General features: G+C 30.0%; 3 protein-coding genes across 6 annotated transcripts in view; 1 reads left to right on the top strand and 2 right to left on the bottom strand.

Annotated features, from left to right (window-relative positions):
* Positions 1-6635, top strand: part of LOC106788124 (rab11 family-interacting protein 4B-like) — a 20099-nt gene extending 13464 nt beyond the window's left edge. The window contains exons 6-10 of the mRNA XM_014751108.1: positions 4375-4539; positions 4636-5005; positions 5083-5228; positions 5309-5359; positions 5441-6635. Of these exons, the coding sequence (XP_014606594.1) occupies positions 4375-4539; positions 4636-5005; positions 5083-5228; positions 5309-5359; positions 5441-5563 (855 nt within the window). The 3' untranslated portion in view covers positions 5564-6635. The remainder of the gene's footprint in view (positions 1-4374; positions 4540-4635; positions 5006-5082; positions 5229-5308; positions 5360-5440) is intronic.
* A 320-nt stretch (positions 6636-6955) lies between these two features.
* Positions 6956-12703, bottom strand: LOC106788103 (MAM and LDL-receptor class A domain-containing protein 2-like). The gene is made up of 15 exons (XM_014751055.1): positions 12423-12703; positions 12261-12351; positions 12017-12184; positions 11762-11922; positions 11348-11492; positions 11000-11270; positions 10636-10767; positions 10000-10336; positions 9715-9912; positions 9247-9604; positions 8997-9173; positions 8498-8924; positions 7852-8412; positions 7376-7767; positions 6956-7243 (listed from the first exon to the last, which is right to left on the bottom strand). The coding sequence occupies exons 1-15, from the start codon at positions 12479-12481 to the stop codon at positions 6956-6958; spliced, it is 3765 nt and encodes a 1254-aa protein (XP_014606541.1). The 5' UTR covers positions 12482-12703.
* A 579-nt stretch (positions 12704-13282) lies between these two features.
* On the bottom strand, positions 13283-17135 carry LOC106788135 (OTU domain-containing protein 5-B). Of its 4 annotated transcripts, none has more exons than XM_014751130.1 (12): positions 16406-17135; positions 16177-16269; positions 15843-15934; positions 15633-15760; positions 15411-15556; positions 15193-15348; positions 14950-15106; positions 14655-14866; positions 14450-14593; positions 14112-14267; positions 13836-14025; positions 13283-13732 (listed from the first exon to the last, which is right to left on the bottom strand). In XM_014751130.1, the coding sequence occupies exons 1-12, from the start codon at positions 16541-16543 to the stop codon at positions 13596-13598; spliced, it is 1749 nt and encodes a 582-aa protein (XP_014606616.1). In that variant the 5' UTR covers positions 16544-17135; the 3' UTR covers positions 13283-13595. The 4 variants fall into 4 exon arrangements, with proteins under 4 accessions (XP_014606616.1, XP_014606618.1, XP_014606617.1 ...); XM_014751132.1 differs by having other exon boundaries at positions 14450-14569; XM_014751131.1 differs by having other exon boundaries at positions 15633-15757.

Below are 17135 nucleotides of genomic sequence, written 5' to 3'. Positions count from 1 at the left end.
TATTATATATATATAAACAACAATATATAAATTTGGAATATATAATAACAGATTTAATTTTTCCAAATTTACATACAAAAACTTTCGAATTTGTTTTTAAATTCAAATAGACAGTGAGGAGGCAGAAAGACGCCATACAAAATTGTCCGGCCGAATTTGTACGTTGCATTGGTATGATATCAGAATTTAAAAAAGAATGCAGTATGCCCTGTGAACAATGTAAGAAATTTCCCGTTATGATGTCTTCGAAAAAAATCTTCGAAAAGATGCAGAACAAGAAATCGAACGACGAAATCGATGAGAATGAAAATACATTAAATAGAGGAATAATTAATATTCCTCGTTCAAAAATTAATATAGCTACTGACGTGTCAAGTCTCAATACAATAAATGCCGATAATCGATTATAAAAATAAATCCCGAAAGATGGAATAAATAAAAAAAAAACAAAATAATTAACATTTTATTTAATAGCATTATTGAGAGATCATTTAATAGAATAAATTAATTCAGTATATTTATTATTGATTGTATGGAAAATAAAAGTACTTAAATATACAGGGTTTACTGTAATTGATGGTACAGGGGATGATGATGATGATTCTACGTGAAAAACTAAATCGAAAATGTAGAATACAATTTTATTTTGATACTCGCTCTTGTACCACCTATTATTTAATATTACAATTAATTATAATTAGAAAATATATATTTGTTTTTTCATTTTTCTTTGAATTAGTTCATTGTTATTAGACAAAGGGTGGATTAAAAAGTTCTAAAACTATGACGACAAATTAAAAATGAATTTGATCGTAATTAAAAAAAATGTTTCTATGTTAGGCTCAAAACTTTTCAACACGTTCATATAATATCGTCATAGATAAATCTCGTATGTCAATTGTTTGATTAAATGAAATTAGTCATTTGTTCGTTAGGATGTATTATTTATTAGAAAATTTCTTGATATAAGTGATCGATAAAATTCTGTATAAAGGAAAATTCTATCAAAATTTATTCGTAAGAATATGTTAATCGATAATTAAGGACAGTTGTTCATCGATCCTCTATGTTAAATCCGATTAAAAAGTTGGAGTAGCGAGGAATGGCCTGTGCTAAAACGTCATGCACCGGTATAGTTGGTTGGGTTGGATGGTCCTTCGTGAGTTTTGTGGTGATTGCAGTAGTGATAATTTACGTCGGATATAAAACTTACAAAGAGTGGAGTAATAGACAGGGATGAAAATAAGGGATTATAATATTCAATTGATTCAATCAAATTTTTCAGTGAATTCGTTCGATAAAACAATCTCATAATCATTTTAATGATTATTTTCAACTAAAATAAAAAAAAGGTACAGATATATTGTACTCTCTCTCTCTCTCTTACAATTAATATAATAACATAAATATATATATATATATTTATGTTATTATATTTATTATTTTTACCAAAATACAAAAGATATACTTCGTATCTGGGTATAATAATACTAATAATAATGATAATACTAATAATAATATTAATAATAATAACAACAACATCAATCGATAGAGTCTACGTTTATATATGCTCAAACCAATATGGCGACCATAGTTCTATCTTTCGTATTTTCGCACCAACGTAATTTCGCACGTAAATGCATAACAGTGTGCATACGCATAAAATCGGCAGGAAATCTAGTGAGGAGAACGTTCTATCTATTTTCGCATAAGGCAAGTCAGAATATGTGACCTCGAAACACTTATATAGACCCACGTTAACTTCCTAATCCGCCCATCCCTTGTCCCAAGAATTCACCCACGTATAAAAGAGATAATCATAGTTAAAATTACATATATGTATATATATATATACCTTTCATGGAATACACATAATACATACACGAGTAAAACGTAAAAAGAAAGAAAAAGAAAGAATCAGAGAAAGAGAATTCGAAAGAGATGGATGCACACACAGTGAATACGAAAAAGCTACAGCAAAAAAAGAACAAGAAAAATGCAAATGCAAATCTAAAAAGGATAGCACGTATGTAAGAAAAAGAAGTAGTAGTAGTATGTGAGAAATTTCTCTTCTCTTTCTTTTTTCTTCGAGTAGGATGTATTTTACCTACTCGCGCGCATCGAATTTGTAAGGGGGTGGGCGTTGAGCTATGCAATGTAACACATATAGATACATATGTGTATATGTATATAGAACTTATATATACATGATACCGTATATATATTGATATATATATATACGTATATATCGTATATAGAGTTGTATATACCTTAAAACACGTATTATTAGCTTAAATGCACCGCTCACGCGGTTACATATATACATACAAACACACACACATATATGCATCCCCTGGAAGTTATCATCTGTGAGGAGTTAGTGTGTGTGGAAAGCAACAGAAGAACACAAATAGAATCGTTCGCAATCGTTCGGTTATTCCCGGCCAACGATCGGGAGTCGAAAACGCGCGACACGAGGAAGTCGAATGTATTTGAAGTGCGCAGCGTTGGAAGACGTGAAGTGTGCGTTGCATTTCCATTTTTTTTTTTTTTCTTTTTTTCTTCTTATTATTATTATTCGATCATCTTGTTTAATTGTCTTGTTTCATTATTATTAATATTATTATTATTATTATTATTAAATCAAAGTATACCAAAGTGGTAAAAGCGAATTATAATCGCTACGTTAGTTGTATCGTTTAAGAGGTTATGTTCGTGATCGTGTGAGTGGGACCGAGATAGACAGATTATGGTTTATTATCATCATCGTCAATTTATGGCGCGTGTTATGCGTCTTGTATTTGTCATCCTCGTCGTCGTCGTCGTTCTCCTCCTCGTCGACGTCGTCGTCGTCAGTCAGAAAAATGTTGATGATAGATCATTGAGAACAAAGATTATGTCGATGACGTGACTTGATTTTTGTTTAAAAAAGAAATAAAATATATATATTTATATATATAGAGAAAGAGACACAAAGATATAGATTGTTAAATAATAATAGAATAAGAAATGGAATCTCGACGATTGAATGACGACGACGACGACGATGATTTAGAATCGATTGATTATCGATGTGTTTCTAACACTTTTGGGGAGGGACCACCCTCCGGACCAGGTGCGGGTTTAGAATACGACCTTTGGGAGGGACAATTTCAATTTGTCGGCCAGGTGCCCCGTGTTACTAGGACGACAACTAGACGACGCGTTCCTTCTCTTACAGGACAAGTATGCTTTTTAATCATACGAACATATCATCCCTTATCACCAATTTTATATCTTTCTTTTATTCATAATACTTTTCTTCTCATCTTTTTCTATTGATCCTTTATGAATTGTTCTATTTACAGTTTCATTCTATACTTGGTGTTGTATTGTATTTCAATCTTCTTTTCGTTGAAAACTACTGACGTATTTTTTGGTATATTGCCAAGTACACAATTTTTGTTGATTCAATTATTTATATCTGTAGTATTCTGTTTTCTTTTCTTTTTCTTCTTTCGTTTTTTTTTTTTTACTTTAATTTTTCTTGGATTTAATTATTTCAAAGAAACCTTTTTAATGATAGGTTTTATTTTCTTATTGGTATTCCCCCCAAGCTTTTAGATAATCGGATAGCTGCGTTAACTCGGCTTCTAATATATTTGGTTTTTGGTTAAACATTGCAAGGTTATTATATATATATATATATTATAGATATCTATATTTAGAAAAGATTATGTTATATATACATATATTTATAAATCATTGATAGAACGAATGATGTTTAATTCATGTGGTTATAATGTTCATCTCTAAGTCAAGGTTGCAATACATGTCAAATATAAGACGTTATTATTCGTGTTTGTATATTTTGAATATGGCACCAAAATGATTTTCTTATTGTTAAGTAATTTTAGAATGTACGCGTTCGTAGAATTTTACTGTAAAGATGCCAATTCGCAGGAAATACGTCTTACGTTCTTTTTTTTTTCCTTTCTTTTTTTAATTGTCATTGATAAGAATAGTAAGTTGAAAAACCTACGGATATCCACATTTGGTATTCTAACCACATGAGTCTTCTTAACTAGCGAGAATGCATAAGTGCAACGCCTTTAGGTGGAATGTTCTTTGCGTCTTGAATATTTTATTTAGAATATAGTTTCCGTTTGCGTAACATTTATGTTTTAATTATATGAGAAAAATTAAACTAATAAATAATGTTTCTTAATATGTATATATATTTGTACATAATACTATATTATTATTATTTTTTATTTATTTTTAAAAAGTATATAATATATATACTTATTATATTCCATTTAAAAAATAAACACATTTATATATATATATATTAAATATAAGTATAAATATTATTAATATTATTTTATATTATAGGTCCAAATGATTCAAGAGCAAATGAACGTATTGGCCGATACCCAATCGGTCGGCGAAGAAAGATACGCAAGAGTTAAACAAGAAAATGCAACCTTACAAGCGAGAATATTGATTTTAGAAGAAGCTGCGAAAGATGCTGAAACTAGAGCAGAAGAACGATTGCAGGTTTGTTCGATATGATCTTTATTTTTCTTTTCTGTGATCTATATTCTATATATTTATAAATCAAAAAAATAAAACTGTTCTTTTATTTTATTTTAGGCTGAACAACGAAGGCATAGAGAATTGGCCAGTCGTTTGGAACGAGAAAAACAATTACAATTAGAAAATTATGCTATTAAGTTACAATCAATCGATTTAGAAAGTTCTACTTTAAGGGATGAAATAGGAAGATTAAGAGAGCAACTTGAAAGATTTAAAAATGACAAAACTCGGCTTGAGATAGAACTTAAGGATTCTCAAAGCGAAATAAATACTGCCAGAGAAAACGAAAAGCAAGCAGTTGCTAGAGCCAATGAAGCTCATCATATGCTTCAAGTGGCCAAAGAAGAACTTATAATTAGAGCTGATAATCAACAGAGAGTCGAAGAACTTGAACAACAGGTGGTTCATCTTCAAGCACGTAACAAAAGTATGTTGCTCTTTTTTTTCTTTTATTATTATTATTATTATTTAATATATATTACATTAATATATATTTATCAATAGGTCTGGAAGAAGCACGAGACGAGTTGCAAGCTGCTGCCGCTGTACAAGCAGGCCGAGAACTTTTAATGTTAAGTCCTTGTAATAATGGAAGCGAGAAAGGACCGAGTCTAGCAGCCGAGTTATTGGCTGGTATGAGTCAGGATCAGGTACATATATCATTATTTAATTTGTTATAATGTTGTAAATTATACCGAGTAATGATTTACAAATTTATTTCTTATTGTAGATGGATGGTCATCCTATTGATGAATATGAATCGCCATATAGTATTTCGGAAGTATGTGTAAATATTTTTATTCTTCTATTTCATAAATATATTTATTTATTTATTTATTTAAAACATTATTATATGTTTCAGCTGAAACAGGCTTTAAAAGAACAACAGGAAGTCAATGCTCAATTAAGAGCATATATCGATGGGATTTTATTAAATATCGTTGAAAATTATCCGCAATTGCTTGAAGTCAAACAAGCACACTAACTGCGGATCATTTTTATGAATGATCAAAGAATTTTGAAATAATATTTCAAAATTGAAGGCATTGTACATTAAGTTTCATTACTGAAATTACTATTTATACATTTATATAAATTATTCTACTGTAGTTGTATACATATATATGTATTAGGTGTCTCAAGTTTTTCAAGTTAAAATTAAGTAAATTGTTTTGTGAACATTTATTCGTAGAACATTTTGCTAAAATTTGGCAAAGAATTAAACCTGTGATATCTCACGTACATATATTCGCATATTTAAATTAATTCGGGAAGATAGCTTCCGTCCAGATAAATTTAAAGCTCCAGAAATCTCCAGATGATGCGTGAAATTGAAACTTTTTAAACTCATCTTCGTTATTCTTATTATCTATTTTATTATAACGGCAAGAAAGAGAAAGAGAAAGAGAAGAGAGAAAAAGAGTACGTTAAATAAGTCGTAAGTGTGGCATTATTATTGTTAATCATTTGAAACAATGAATCTGTATATTATATTAAGAAAGTACACAAAAGGCCTTCGTATATATTACTATTACTATTATTATATCAAATTGAAGAATTTTATAATATTGAATTATCGTTAAAGGAAAAGATGTAATTATTTATTATTGCACCTTTCTTCATACTATCTTCTTGGCAAGAACAATTATATTTGGTAGTCATATATTTTTAATGATAATTCAATATGTGATAATGTACAGATGAACCAATTTATCAATAATTTACTAAAGTATCTTCTCACCTCTAAGGATGATACCATATTTTAATGATAAAATATTATTTATCATTTTATCTATAAAAGAAATTCTATTCTCGCCTTGTAATTGATTGTCTGAATCGAATTTAATTTTTAAATAAATATCATTCGCGAGTTACCTACTAGTTACTTGACAAAGAGGTGATGTATGACTGCGTTATGTGTCACGGCGCATCTGTGATACAACAACAAAAATAGTACCTATTAAATTAATATTTAGTATTTTCACCTATAGAATATTTTAGGTCTTTATACTGAAAAAAAAGCTATTAAAGTTGCGAATAAATCGTTATATTTTGATGTCTCTAGTTATTGTCATTAACGCCATTAATAACATAATCCTATACAAAGTTAATTATATTCTGTTAATCACAGACGTGTTCTTTCACACAATACTACTATATATTTTTCATAATTCTATTGACTTTCAATCTATATCTTTTTAATTTAATAAATGATTTTCATTTCAATGTCATCAAATTTGCATATGTGTGTGTGTGTATATAGAAAATTATTATTTATTTTATTTATAAAAAAAAAAAGTTCGATTTTTCAATTGTATATTATTTTATTGTAAGATTTTTATTATGAATATCATTTTAGTAATTAATTTATTACATCTTATTTGAGTTTAATTGTGGATGAGCTTCTGGTGGTCGAGCTAAAATATTTAAAAATAATTTGAATTAATGAAATTAAAATTAAATATATTATGATATATTTAAATTTTAAAATAATTTTACTTGGACAAACACGAGGTTGAAATTTAATGTCATCGATAGCAAAGCCACCATTACTAGCACTGCCCTTCAGAATAAGACGATACGGTAAACGTCCATCAATTGTTACTTGCGCTGCCATCCATACTGGTCTTGGATTATTAAATCCCTTTGCTGTTAATGACCATAACTAAAGAAAAATGATTTCAATGTTAAATTAATATAAATCATATGTGTGAATATAGAAATGTTAAGACCAAAGTAAACAAGAAAAAAGAAATTATAACAAAGTAACAAAAGAAAATATAGAATCATTACATACCAATATTTCATCGTTACCATTTTCATCATTACCACCATTTGCATCTTCAACATCAGACGTTCTAATAATTTGTAACATCGTAGACTCTTCAACGCCGAAAGCAGCAAACCAAAATGTGAAACAAGTGGACTCTTCATCAGCAGGTGTGTTAATAATTGGAGAACGTAATTGTACCTCAGTGGATTTTTTATCAGGTGTGTATATATCAAAAAAAATATAATCGCCTGTAGTCCCAAACGTTTTATCTAAGAGCTGAGCTGGTCGGTGAGTAAGAAATGCTCGTTGCCAAGTAACAGACCGATCATTATTTGAAAGAGTAATGTTTTCCCACCCACATATTCCTTTTTCGAAACTACAATCCTCATTTCTGACAGAAGCAGCAGGTGGTCTTACTAAAACAATTTGTTACTTCATTCTTATGTACTTTATAATATTTGTTTGTATCAAATTTATACAATTTTTTGATTAATGTTTACCAGTACAGTTTCCAATGTAAAAAGATATGTCATCAATACCAATAATACCATTTGCTCTATTCGGACCCCATATACCTTCAAAATAGATATTAAAGTTTTTTCTTTCATTAATATTTACTTGTGCGTAATTCCAGGTAGGACCTTGGTCATTGTATAATTGCCAGATAGGTTTGGGCTCTGCTGGTGACTCATCATTAGATTGTATGTATAAACGAAGAACACCTAAGCTTGGTCCGGTGGAATCAATAAAGGACTCGAACATGATATACCAAAATGTAATACACAATGGATTAGCAGAACCACTCATTTCACGACTAACGAGTTGAGCAGTACCACCACCAAAAGATCCACTACGAGATTTGCCAAGTGTTAAAAAAAATTCATTGTGTCTGGTGCCAGTATTTCCATTACTGTACGGTTTACGTTGATTTCTAGGACTTAATATTTGAGTAGAAACTCTTTCCCATTCGACACGATCCGGATCTCTGGTATTGATCCAATCACATTCGTCTACTTCAAAAGTACAATCTCTTGATATTGTTGCTGCTACTTGTGGATACACTATACGAAATCAATAGAAAGAATAATATATTAATTGCACTTATTTTTAGGAACATGATTTCTTTTCATTGGTATGAGATCTTACCAGGACAAGCACCATGAGTAAACGTAATGTCATCTATAGCGATATCACCCATACCAGTATTTCCTACAGATGCTTCGAAAATTAATTGATAGTCATCCAAAGATCCAATAGTTATTTGAGACATGTACCAAGCGTTACCAGCGTTCCCGCTTAATCCCCAAATTTCTTGTAACATTGCATCGAGATCACGAAAGTGACGTAAGTAAAGTTTCAAATTACCAATTCCTGTACCGAACATATGAAACCAAAAATGTATACAAATCGGAGCATCTGGATTGGTAGCTGGGAAACTGGTACTGATTAATCTTGCTGTATCACCAGGTCTACGCGGAAATCTAGAATTGATATAGGCATAACCACCAGCCGTAGCTCGATCACTGGAGCTATCCATAGCTGGACCAGTCGCTGGATTTATGCTACCTCGACTCTGAAAACAATACAACTAAATGATTAAATCTTTTGATTTTTCGATGATAATAAATATTCTATTAAAACGTACTATTGTCCAGTCAAAATCGTCTTCTGCATCGTTGTTCCAATCACAGAATCCACCTGCAAAGTTACAAAATCCTACGCAGGAAGTTCCAGGTTGGAGATCGATATCATCGATCGCTACATATCCTCGAAAGAGACGGGATGGATCAGTTGAATCAACAGGTACTGCTTCAATGATTAACTACAAATTAATGGTAAAATCAGTAAATGATTCAGAAGAAATTATCGATTAACATTTGAATAAATTTCTTTACCGAATGTACATCTGGATACGTGTAAAGTATCTGAGCTTGCTGCCACATTTCAAGGTCATAATACTGAGCATGCCAGATCACACGTTCGCTTTCCGTCTTAGCGGGCTTACAAGGTGGTACGGTAACATTTTGAAATGTAATTGCATCTTCTGGTTCTTTTCTAATGGAGTACTCATCAAAACCCAAATGCAAGAGTACTCTTAATCCTGCTACGCTAAGACCATCCAGTGAGTATTTAAACATAATGCAAGTTCCTGAAACACCAGTACTTCCTAATTGAGGACTGTGTAATCGAGCTCCAGAACTTTTGCCTGTTATACTTTTCGATGGTATTTGCGATGTTTCCACAAAAGCATATCTAAATAATTATTCCATTAATGACAATTTTAAAAATAATTACAAGATTTTTATATTTAAATATATATATTCTAATATTTTAATACTTCTTTGATAATTATAGACACGGACCCTCCTTCCATTGTACTAGTAGTAGAATCCGATGGTGGTCCACCAAACCAATTAGTTCCTAAACCAGATCCTGCCATCCAGTCTAATGAATCACTACCATTTTGCCACTCGCAGAGAGACAACGATGGAAGTGGACCAAAATCGCAAAAAAGTTCGTCTATCATTGCGATTGAGAGTGGTATACTAAATCTTGGATATCTGATAATGAAAATAACTTTTTTATTATCAGTGTTTCAAAAATCTATTAATTATCTTTATTATTATTATTATATATAGTACACATACCTGGTTGAATTTTGTTGCAAGGGTACACTAAAGTTGACAAACTTATTCTGTTTTACATTAGTAGTGGAAGGAACATCATTACGATGTAAAAGAACAGTGGATCTTCCTGGCCATTGTTGAAGATCAATACGTTCGACGTCATTCGAAGGATCGAGATCACGATAGATAGGATTTAAAAAATACTGAGTTTCTTTGTTCAAATCTTCAGATTCCAGAGTGTCGTACGTCGGTATTTCCGTAGTGATATTCGTCGTATATGAATCAATTGATAAACTCATTACCCACGAACATCGACATAGATAATATACAAATAGTATAACGGATAATTGCATGTTGAAAATTTAAACAGATTTATTATTTTATAACACATACGTTTAATATTTTAATTCCAATACTTTGAGATAGATTTTTTAATAATTCATAATTAATTGATGAGTATCAAAACAAATTTATCGTTTATTTTCATGGCAAAACAAATTAAAATTTTATTTTGTGCAAAATTAAAATACTAATTCGCGACGAGGGACAGTAATTCTAGTTGGCAAGGTGTGAACTGAAATACTACAATTGAAGAACTCACTTCCTAAGCGCGGGTATAGTCAAATGAAATTAACTCTCCAGAGTTCCGGCCTTTACTTCCTGTTGTTGTTACTCTTCTCCCTTTAATACTATGTCCGAACTTAACAGTCATTCGGCGAACAATAAAATGCTTTTCATGTTCTACCGACATTTCACAATCGTATAAAAATAAACCATCTGTGACCATAACTGTAAAACGTATTTTTACAAACGTACATATAAAGATTTTTAGATTAAAATGCATAACTCTGGTATATTGCATTGTTCGTTAAGTAAATAAAAAATATACAAAATAAAGCAAAATTTTATTCGACACAAATAGTAAAAGTTCTCTTTATTTTTTTTTTTTTTTTTCTATAGAAATCAAATTACATAATAATAAAAATAGTTAATCGATAAAAGTTATGAACGAGTATATGTCAATGTTGAGTTTTGAAAAAATATTGAAAAATTTGAGGATCAAAGTTTTCTTTACCCCTACGATAATTATATTGAATTCTGCCGAGATTTAAATAAACACGTGCAATGAATGGAACCAAATACGGACAAAGTATTAATTGATCGGTTTTCGGACGATAAATTGCTTGTTTCCTTAACATTTTCGATATCAACCGTATTGTCGAGATTGAAATTTTCTTATTAAATGGTTTTGGTTTTTTATTGCACACCATTCTTGTAATCTCAGCTAGATCCTAAAATTATGATTGATCATTTAAAGTTATTATTGCTACTTCAAAATATTAATTAAGTAATTAATTGTAATAATTACAGATGTAGGGAATGGAAGCTGCTTAGTCACCATTTCGTAAAGAATAACACCCATGCTCCATATGTCCGATTTTAAATCGTACGGTTGACACGAAAGCATTTCTGGAGCCATGTAGCAATAAGATCCAGCACAACACATGGACTCCCTAAAGTATAAAAAAAAATAATATTAATCCTTTACATACTATATCACACTATGGAGAAATTCATAATATAAAGTGTACTCATATGCAGATCAAAGTATATAGGACTTAAGAACTCTATGAGAATTACAAGTTTCTTCATTTTAGTAGACAAGTTGAAATTTGCTAGTAGGTTTATCATAAAAGCAGACAAGAGTGCTCAAAGGATTAATATTGCATTAAATTATCTAATATCTTGAAAAATTTTTAGTAAAAAATATGATAAATCTTACTCTAGTATATTTTTAGAAACACCAAAGTCAGTAATCTTAACAATATCTCCTTTGCGTCCAGTCAATAAAATATTTTCAGGTTTCAAATCTCTATGAAGAATTTTCTTGGTATGTATGTGATGAACTCCAAGAGTTATTTGCGAAAATAAGTACAGTGCATTCTATGAAAATAATAATACTCTCCATTTTTATAGTAACTTATAATTTTTACATTAATTTATTATTAAAAAAAAAAAAAAGGAAAGTATTTATTACCTCTTCCACAAGCGGTACACTAAGTTTTTCTAATAATTCTTTCAAAGTACCACGAGTAGCGTATTCCATAAGAATGTAACTTTTATTATTTTCGATCCAAGCCGCATGATAAGCAACAATGTTTGGATGTCTCATCTTTTGCAAATATTCTACTTCTCTCAGGACCATCTATAAAACATACGTAATGTCATTTGATGAATTTAAATCAAATATAAGAGTATAATTAAAATATATGTAAACTTACTTTAAAAGATAAATTAGTTTCGACGCTTAAATTTTGCTCTTTTATAACAAACGGTTTCAAATCCCTTGTTCGTCTAACTAGATGAACAGTTCTATCGGCACACAGACACATATATCATATTCTAAGAAATGACTAATTAATAAAAATGAATATTTTTCTTACCCAAACATTCCTTTACCCAATACAGCTTCAAACTTATATTCTTTGATAGAATTATTCATTTCTATAAACGTATACGTTTTCTTAATTATTAATAATTGATATTTAGGAATGATATATGAAGTTAAGTTTAATAAACGACGTATAAATTTGTAAAATTGTATTCATAGTTCATAACTCAGTGGTAATTGTTTACAGAAAAATGTGATTATTTACACTAAAAGTACTCTCTTATATACACTAAAATACATTAATGACAATACGATAAAGGCAGAGGACACTTAATATTTACTTATATATGCTTTTTTATATATATATATATATATATATATATATTTGTTTAGTATAATCTACCATCTCTACTTGTATTTTAAAATATTATATATGAAAACTTCGAATGTGTTCGATAAATTACAATAGGAAAAATCGTATAAGACGGATATATTATTAGATAATAGATTTTTTATTTACTTTTTTTCTTACAAATAATACGATCATGATTTTTTTCTGAAGCATTTTGACCTATTATATTATAACAAGAGAATGTTTTTCACGATTATCAAAGAATATTTTTTTATTTTTTTATTTTTTTCTATCCATGAGAAATATGATTTAAGATGACAAAAAAAGAAGATAATAGTAACAGCAATAACGTAAAATGGATAAAGCATCCATGAAAAATGACAACTACTGCAATCGACTGTTTAACACTTTTGCTAATGCAATGATTTTTGATTGTTACATTTCTTTTTTTTTCTTCTATTTCTTTTCTATATTTTGTTAGTTAGTTTGTTTTGCAACGAAAACGATTTCTAATGGAAATATATTTATGTGTATGTGTGTGCGTGTGTATGTTGTGATGTGTAAATGTTATTTAAAATAACATTTTTTTTTTTTTAATTAAGGAAAACGTGTATGTAACGTTCATCGTATATGTTCTTAACTAACACAATTATTTGATAAAAGAATTGGGATAGAGAACATAAAAACAAATTTCGATTTTATAATACACTCCAACGAAAGAAAAGGAAACCACCTTACACCCTAGCATTAATGGAGATTAGATGATACTGCAATACATATATATATGTATATATATATATATATATATATAAATATATATTCTCTGACATATTACAATTTTCTCTTCACTATACCGAATCTCTTATACAGAAATTAACTATTGTTAGATTCGTGTATCATGTTAATGTTATTTTCTGATGTACATGATTGCTTCAAACTATCCAAATATTCCTGCTGCGATGTTGCTAATACTTTGGAAAGAATATCGCTATCTTCCCAATCTGTCAAACCTGTAACATGTGTATCACCATGTTATTATTTGTTATTTAATTAGATAACTAGAATATATTATTACAATTTCAACATATATTTCAATTGAAATATTAATTTTACCAAATACTTCCGGAGGAAGACGATTAAACAGCGAAATATCAGGCGATGTGTGTGCTTCCTTACTACTTCCTGGTACAGGTTCTTGTGGCATTATTTTTTCTTTAAAATCTGATGGCGGAAGATGAGTAATATTAGAACCTTGAGGGGATTGATGTTGTGGAGACCTTTTATACCATACATTATCTGAGACCTGTAAATGTATTTAATTCTTTTTATATTTATTTCTATTTTACTTCATTTTAAAATAACTAATTCTTATATAATAAAAATCTGAACCTTTGGAGAATTGCGCATAGAATCCTGGCTAGTCTGAGTAGTAGTTGGAGAAGAAGTATGACTGCGTTGTTGTCCGCGATTTCCATGGGAATGAAAATGTGCATGGCTGTGTTGGGCACTTGTAACAGTACTAGTACTGCTGCTACTTGCTGACCGCTGAATTTAAAATATGTTAAGTTAATATTGTTTGAAAACTCTTCATGTTTATATATATACATGTTAAATTATTCTATTGTTAATGAGCAAATGACAAATTTCTTTTTTTATAATATGATTAATGGAAAGCTTTAAGACTATTATAATACATTTTTATGGTTCATATGGTATACTGTACTCACTGCTTTACGCATTTCATTATCTCGTAACCATTGCAAATAACTTTCTCTAGCCACTTGTTCTTCTATTGCTTCATTAGTTGCTTCCCAATCAGTAGCTTTTATTTTATCTTCAAGCATTGTCTGTTTCAAAACAGCATATGTGTTCTTATGAGGTATAAAAAGATTTCATTATTTTTATCCTGGATAAAAGACTAATTCAATTTACCTGCTCAATGTGCAATTCTTCACTTTGCCGGACTGCATCCGATATAAGTTCTCGATCTGCAGAACCAGGATTGAATGATGGTAAACCTAATCCAACACCGATAGTAGCTTTATATGGATCTACTATACTGTTATAATGACTGCCACGTTGGTATGACAATCGTATCGGTTCATTGTCACTCTTTACCATCGTATGGAAAATATTAATGGGTTCTATAATATAACATATTAAAATAATAAGAAATACTATTTTTCAATACTTATTAATCAAATATAAAACAAATGATGCGTAATACCGGTGCTATAACAATACAGTTGTATACTACGATTATACATTTCAGACATAGCTTGCATTTCTATATGGTTTCCATGCACATATTCCTGCCTTTTTCTATCAACATACGTAGTAAAATCTTCAGCTACAAAGTGAGAGAAAAATTCTTGATTGGAAGCCTGAAACATAATATCAAAGAGATTTTGAATTTACAAAAGAATAAATCCACTCGATTCTATAACAAAACATTGACAATAGTACTTACAATGTAATCCATGCAATGTTTTCGTACAATTCCATGCATCTCTTGGTCGCCATATACTTGATCAGCAACAGCTCTAAATAAACATGCTCCATCTTCTCCCATCTTTTTCACAATAAATCCCATTTTCCGCATACGCTTTTCAAACCATTTGTCGCGCTTGAAATGAAAAAATATTTAATTGTAGGTACATTTATGTATATTGTTTATTAGAATTCTACCTCTTGCCATTCTGCTAACGTAAGATTATTTCCAGTTCGTCCAGTATATTCATCTCCGCTATTATAACCGTTAGCAAGTTCATCTAAATTTGATGCACTACCAACAATACTCATTCGATTGTTGCTTATAACAGCACCATCTGAACCTATATTGAATTGTATACAATTTTATTATAAAATATATTTAAAAAATAATATACAACTAAATATAATCTCATCTACCTTGTAAACCACTACACGAAGCTGCAGGTGGTGTTGCTTGCCTTTCCCTGTCTCTTTCCCTTTCTCTTTCTCGACCCCTATCCCTTTCGCGTTCTCTCTTGGAACGTGAACTTCTTCCAATGCAGCTGCTAGAAAATAAAGTTTAATTTTATTGACAAAATATAATCAAATAAATTGCAATTAATGTAAATGTTGTTTGATATTAACTACCTATGAGGACTAGCCCTTTGTCGATGACGTTTGCCATGGCTTGGTCCGCTTGAATCTTCAAAATGCTTTTCCTCTCGTCGATCTACTGTTGCCTATAATAATAAAGATTTTCTTACATTATTTTAATACTTATTATAATATATTATCGAAAACCCTTCTAACTAAATGAAAACAGAATTATTTCGATAAAGAATCACAGAATATAAGTTTGTAATTCTTGTATTTACATACACTTATTGCTTACTCAACTTTTTTGGTTTTAAATGTAACTGAGGATAATACAATAGATTGAATGTAGCAATTTGTCATCAATAAACTTTCCACTTCTTCTCACCTCATATGAGCCATTACTAAGAACGATAGGACCAGAACCATGATCACCCTGTACGGCATGAAGATCAACAGCAAATCCATTAGCTCCACGCACCTGTTATTTAACAGAAGAAAAAAAAAGAAATCATAGGGCACAGATATTTTTTATGGTGGTTGATATGCGACATAAAAAAAAAAAAAAAGAAAAAAAAATTTTAAAAACAATATATAAACGTTATCATCTTTAATACCTGATATGGTGTGTTTGGTAAAGCAATTGAGGCAGGATTATGTTCATTTTGTACTCCATGAACGTCGACTTCGGAATTATTACTTCCTTCACGTCTGTCTTTTGATGCATTCGTTTTCTTCTTCGATAAAATAGTCATTTTGAATGATGAACTTTTAGTTTCTTACGAATTTTTGACAATTTTTTCAAATAACGCTTATATATACGACGCATTCAACACAGACAAACTATTGCACATTACACATACTAATTGCCGAAGGTCGTAGAATTTGTTGCTTCGCAATCGTGACTATCACCCTTCCATTTACAATTTCTCGATGAGATCTATTAATCACTTATTGAGTTCTTGGAAATTTTTATAATTGTTCAAATTTTTTATTACGCTTGTGGATATGTTAGAACAACATTACTATATTGAAAAACTACAACATGATACGTTTGACCATCACTAGCGACCTTCAATTCGATTTAATTCTTGTTTTCTCCACTGTTTTGTCTAGCAGCCATTTTTCTCCAAGTACAAGCACTGGCTATAATAGTGAACTTAGTAAAAATTAGCAGGAAGAACAACGAAGAACCAATTAGAAATAGGATACGATTACTGATCCTTTATTATTTTTTTTTCTCTCTAAATTAAATTTAATCTAAAACGATTATAATTGTCAACTCAATCAATTTTAATCTACTTAAAAATAGTTTATATCTTCTGTGTACTTCGTCCGAATTATTTA

The sequence above is a fragment of the Polistes canadensis genome, unplaced genomic scaffold (assembly GCF_001313835.1).
Source record: "Polistes canadensis isolate GaletaPanama2010 unplaced genomic scaffold, ASM131383v1 scaffold_126, whole genome shotgun sequence".
NCBI classification, from domain to species: domain Eukaryota; kingdom Metazoa; phylum Arthropoda; class Insecta; order Hymenoptera; family Vespidae; genus Polistes; species Polistes canadensis.
The sequence above is the reverse complement of the archived record's forward strand: the minus strand, read 5'-3'. Positions and strand labels throughout refer to the sequence as shown.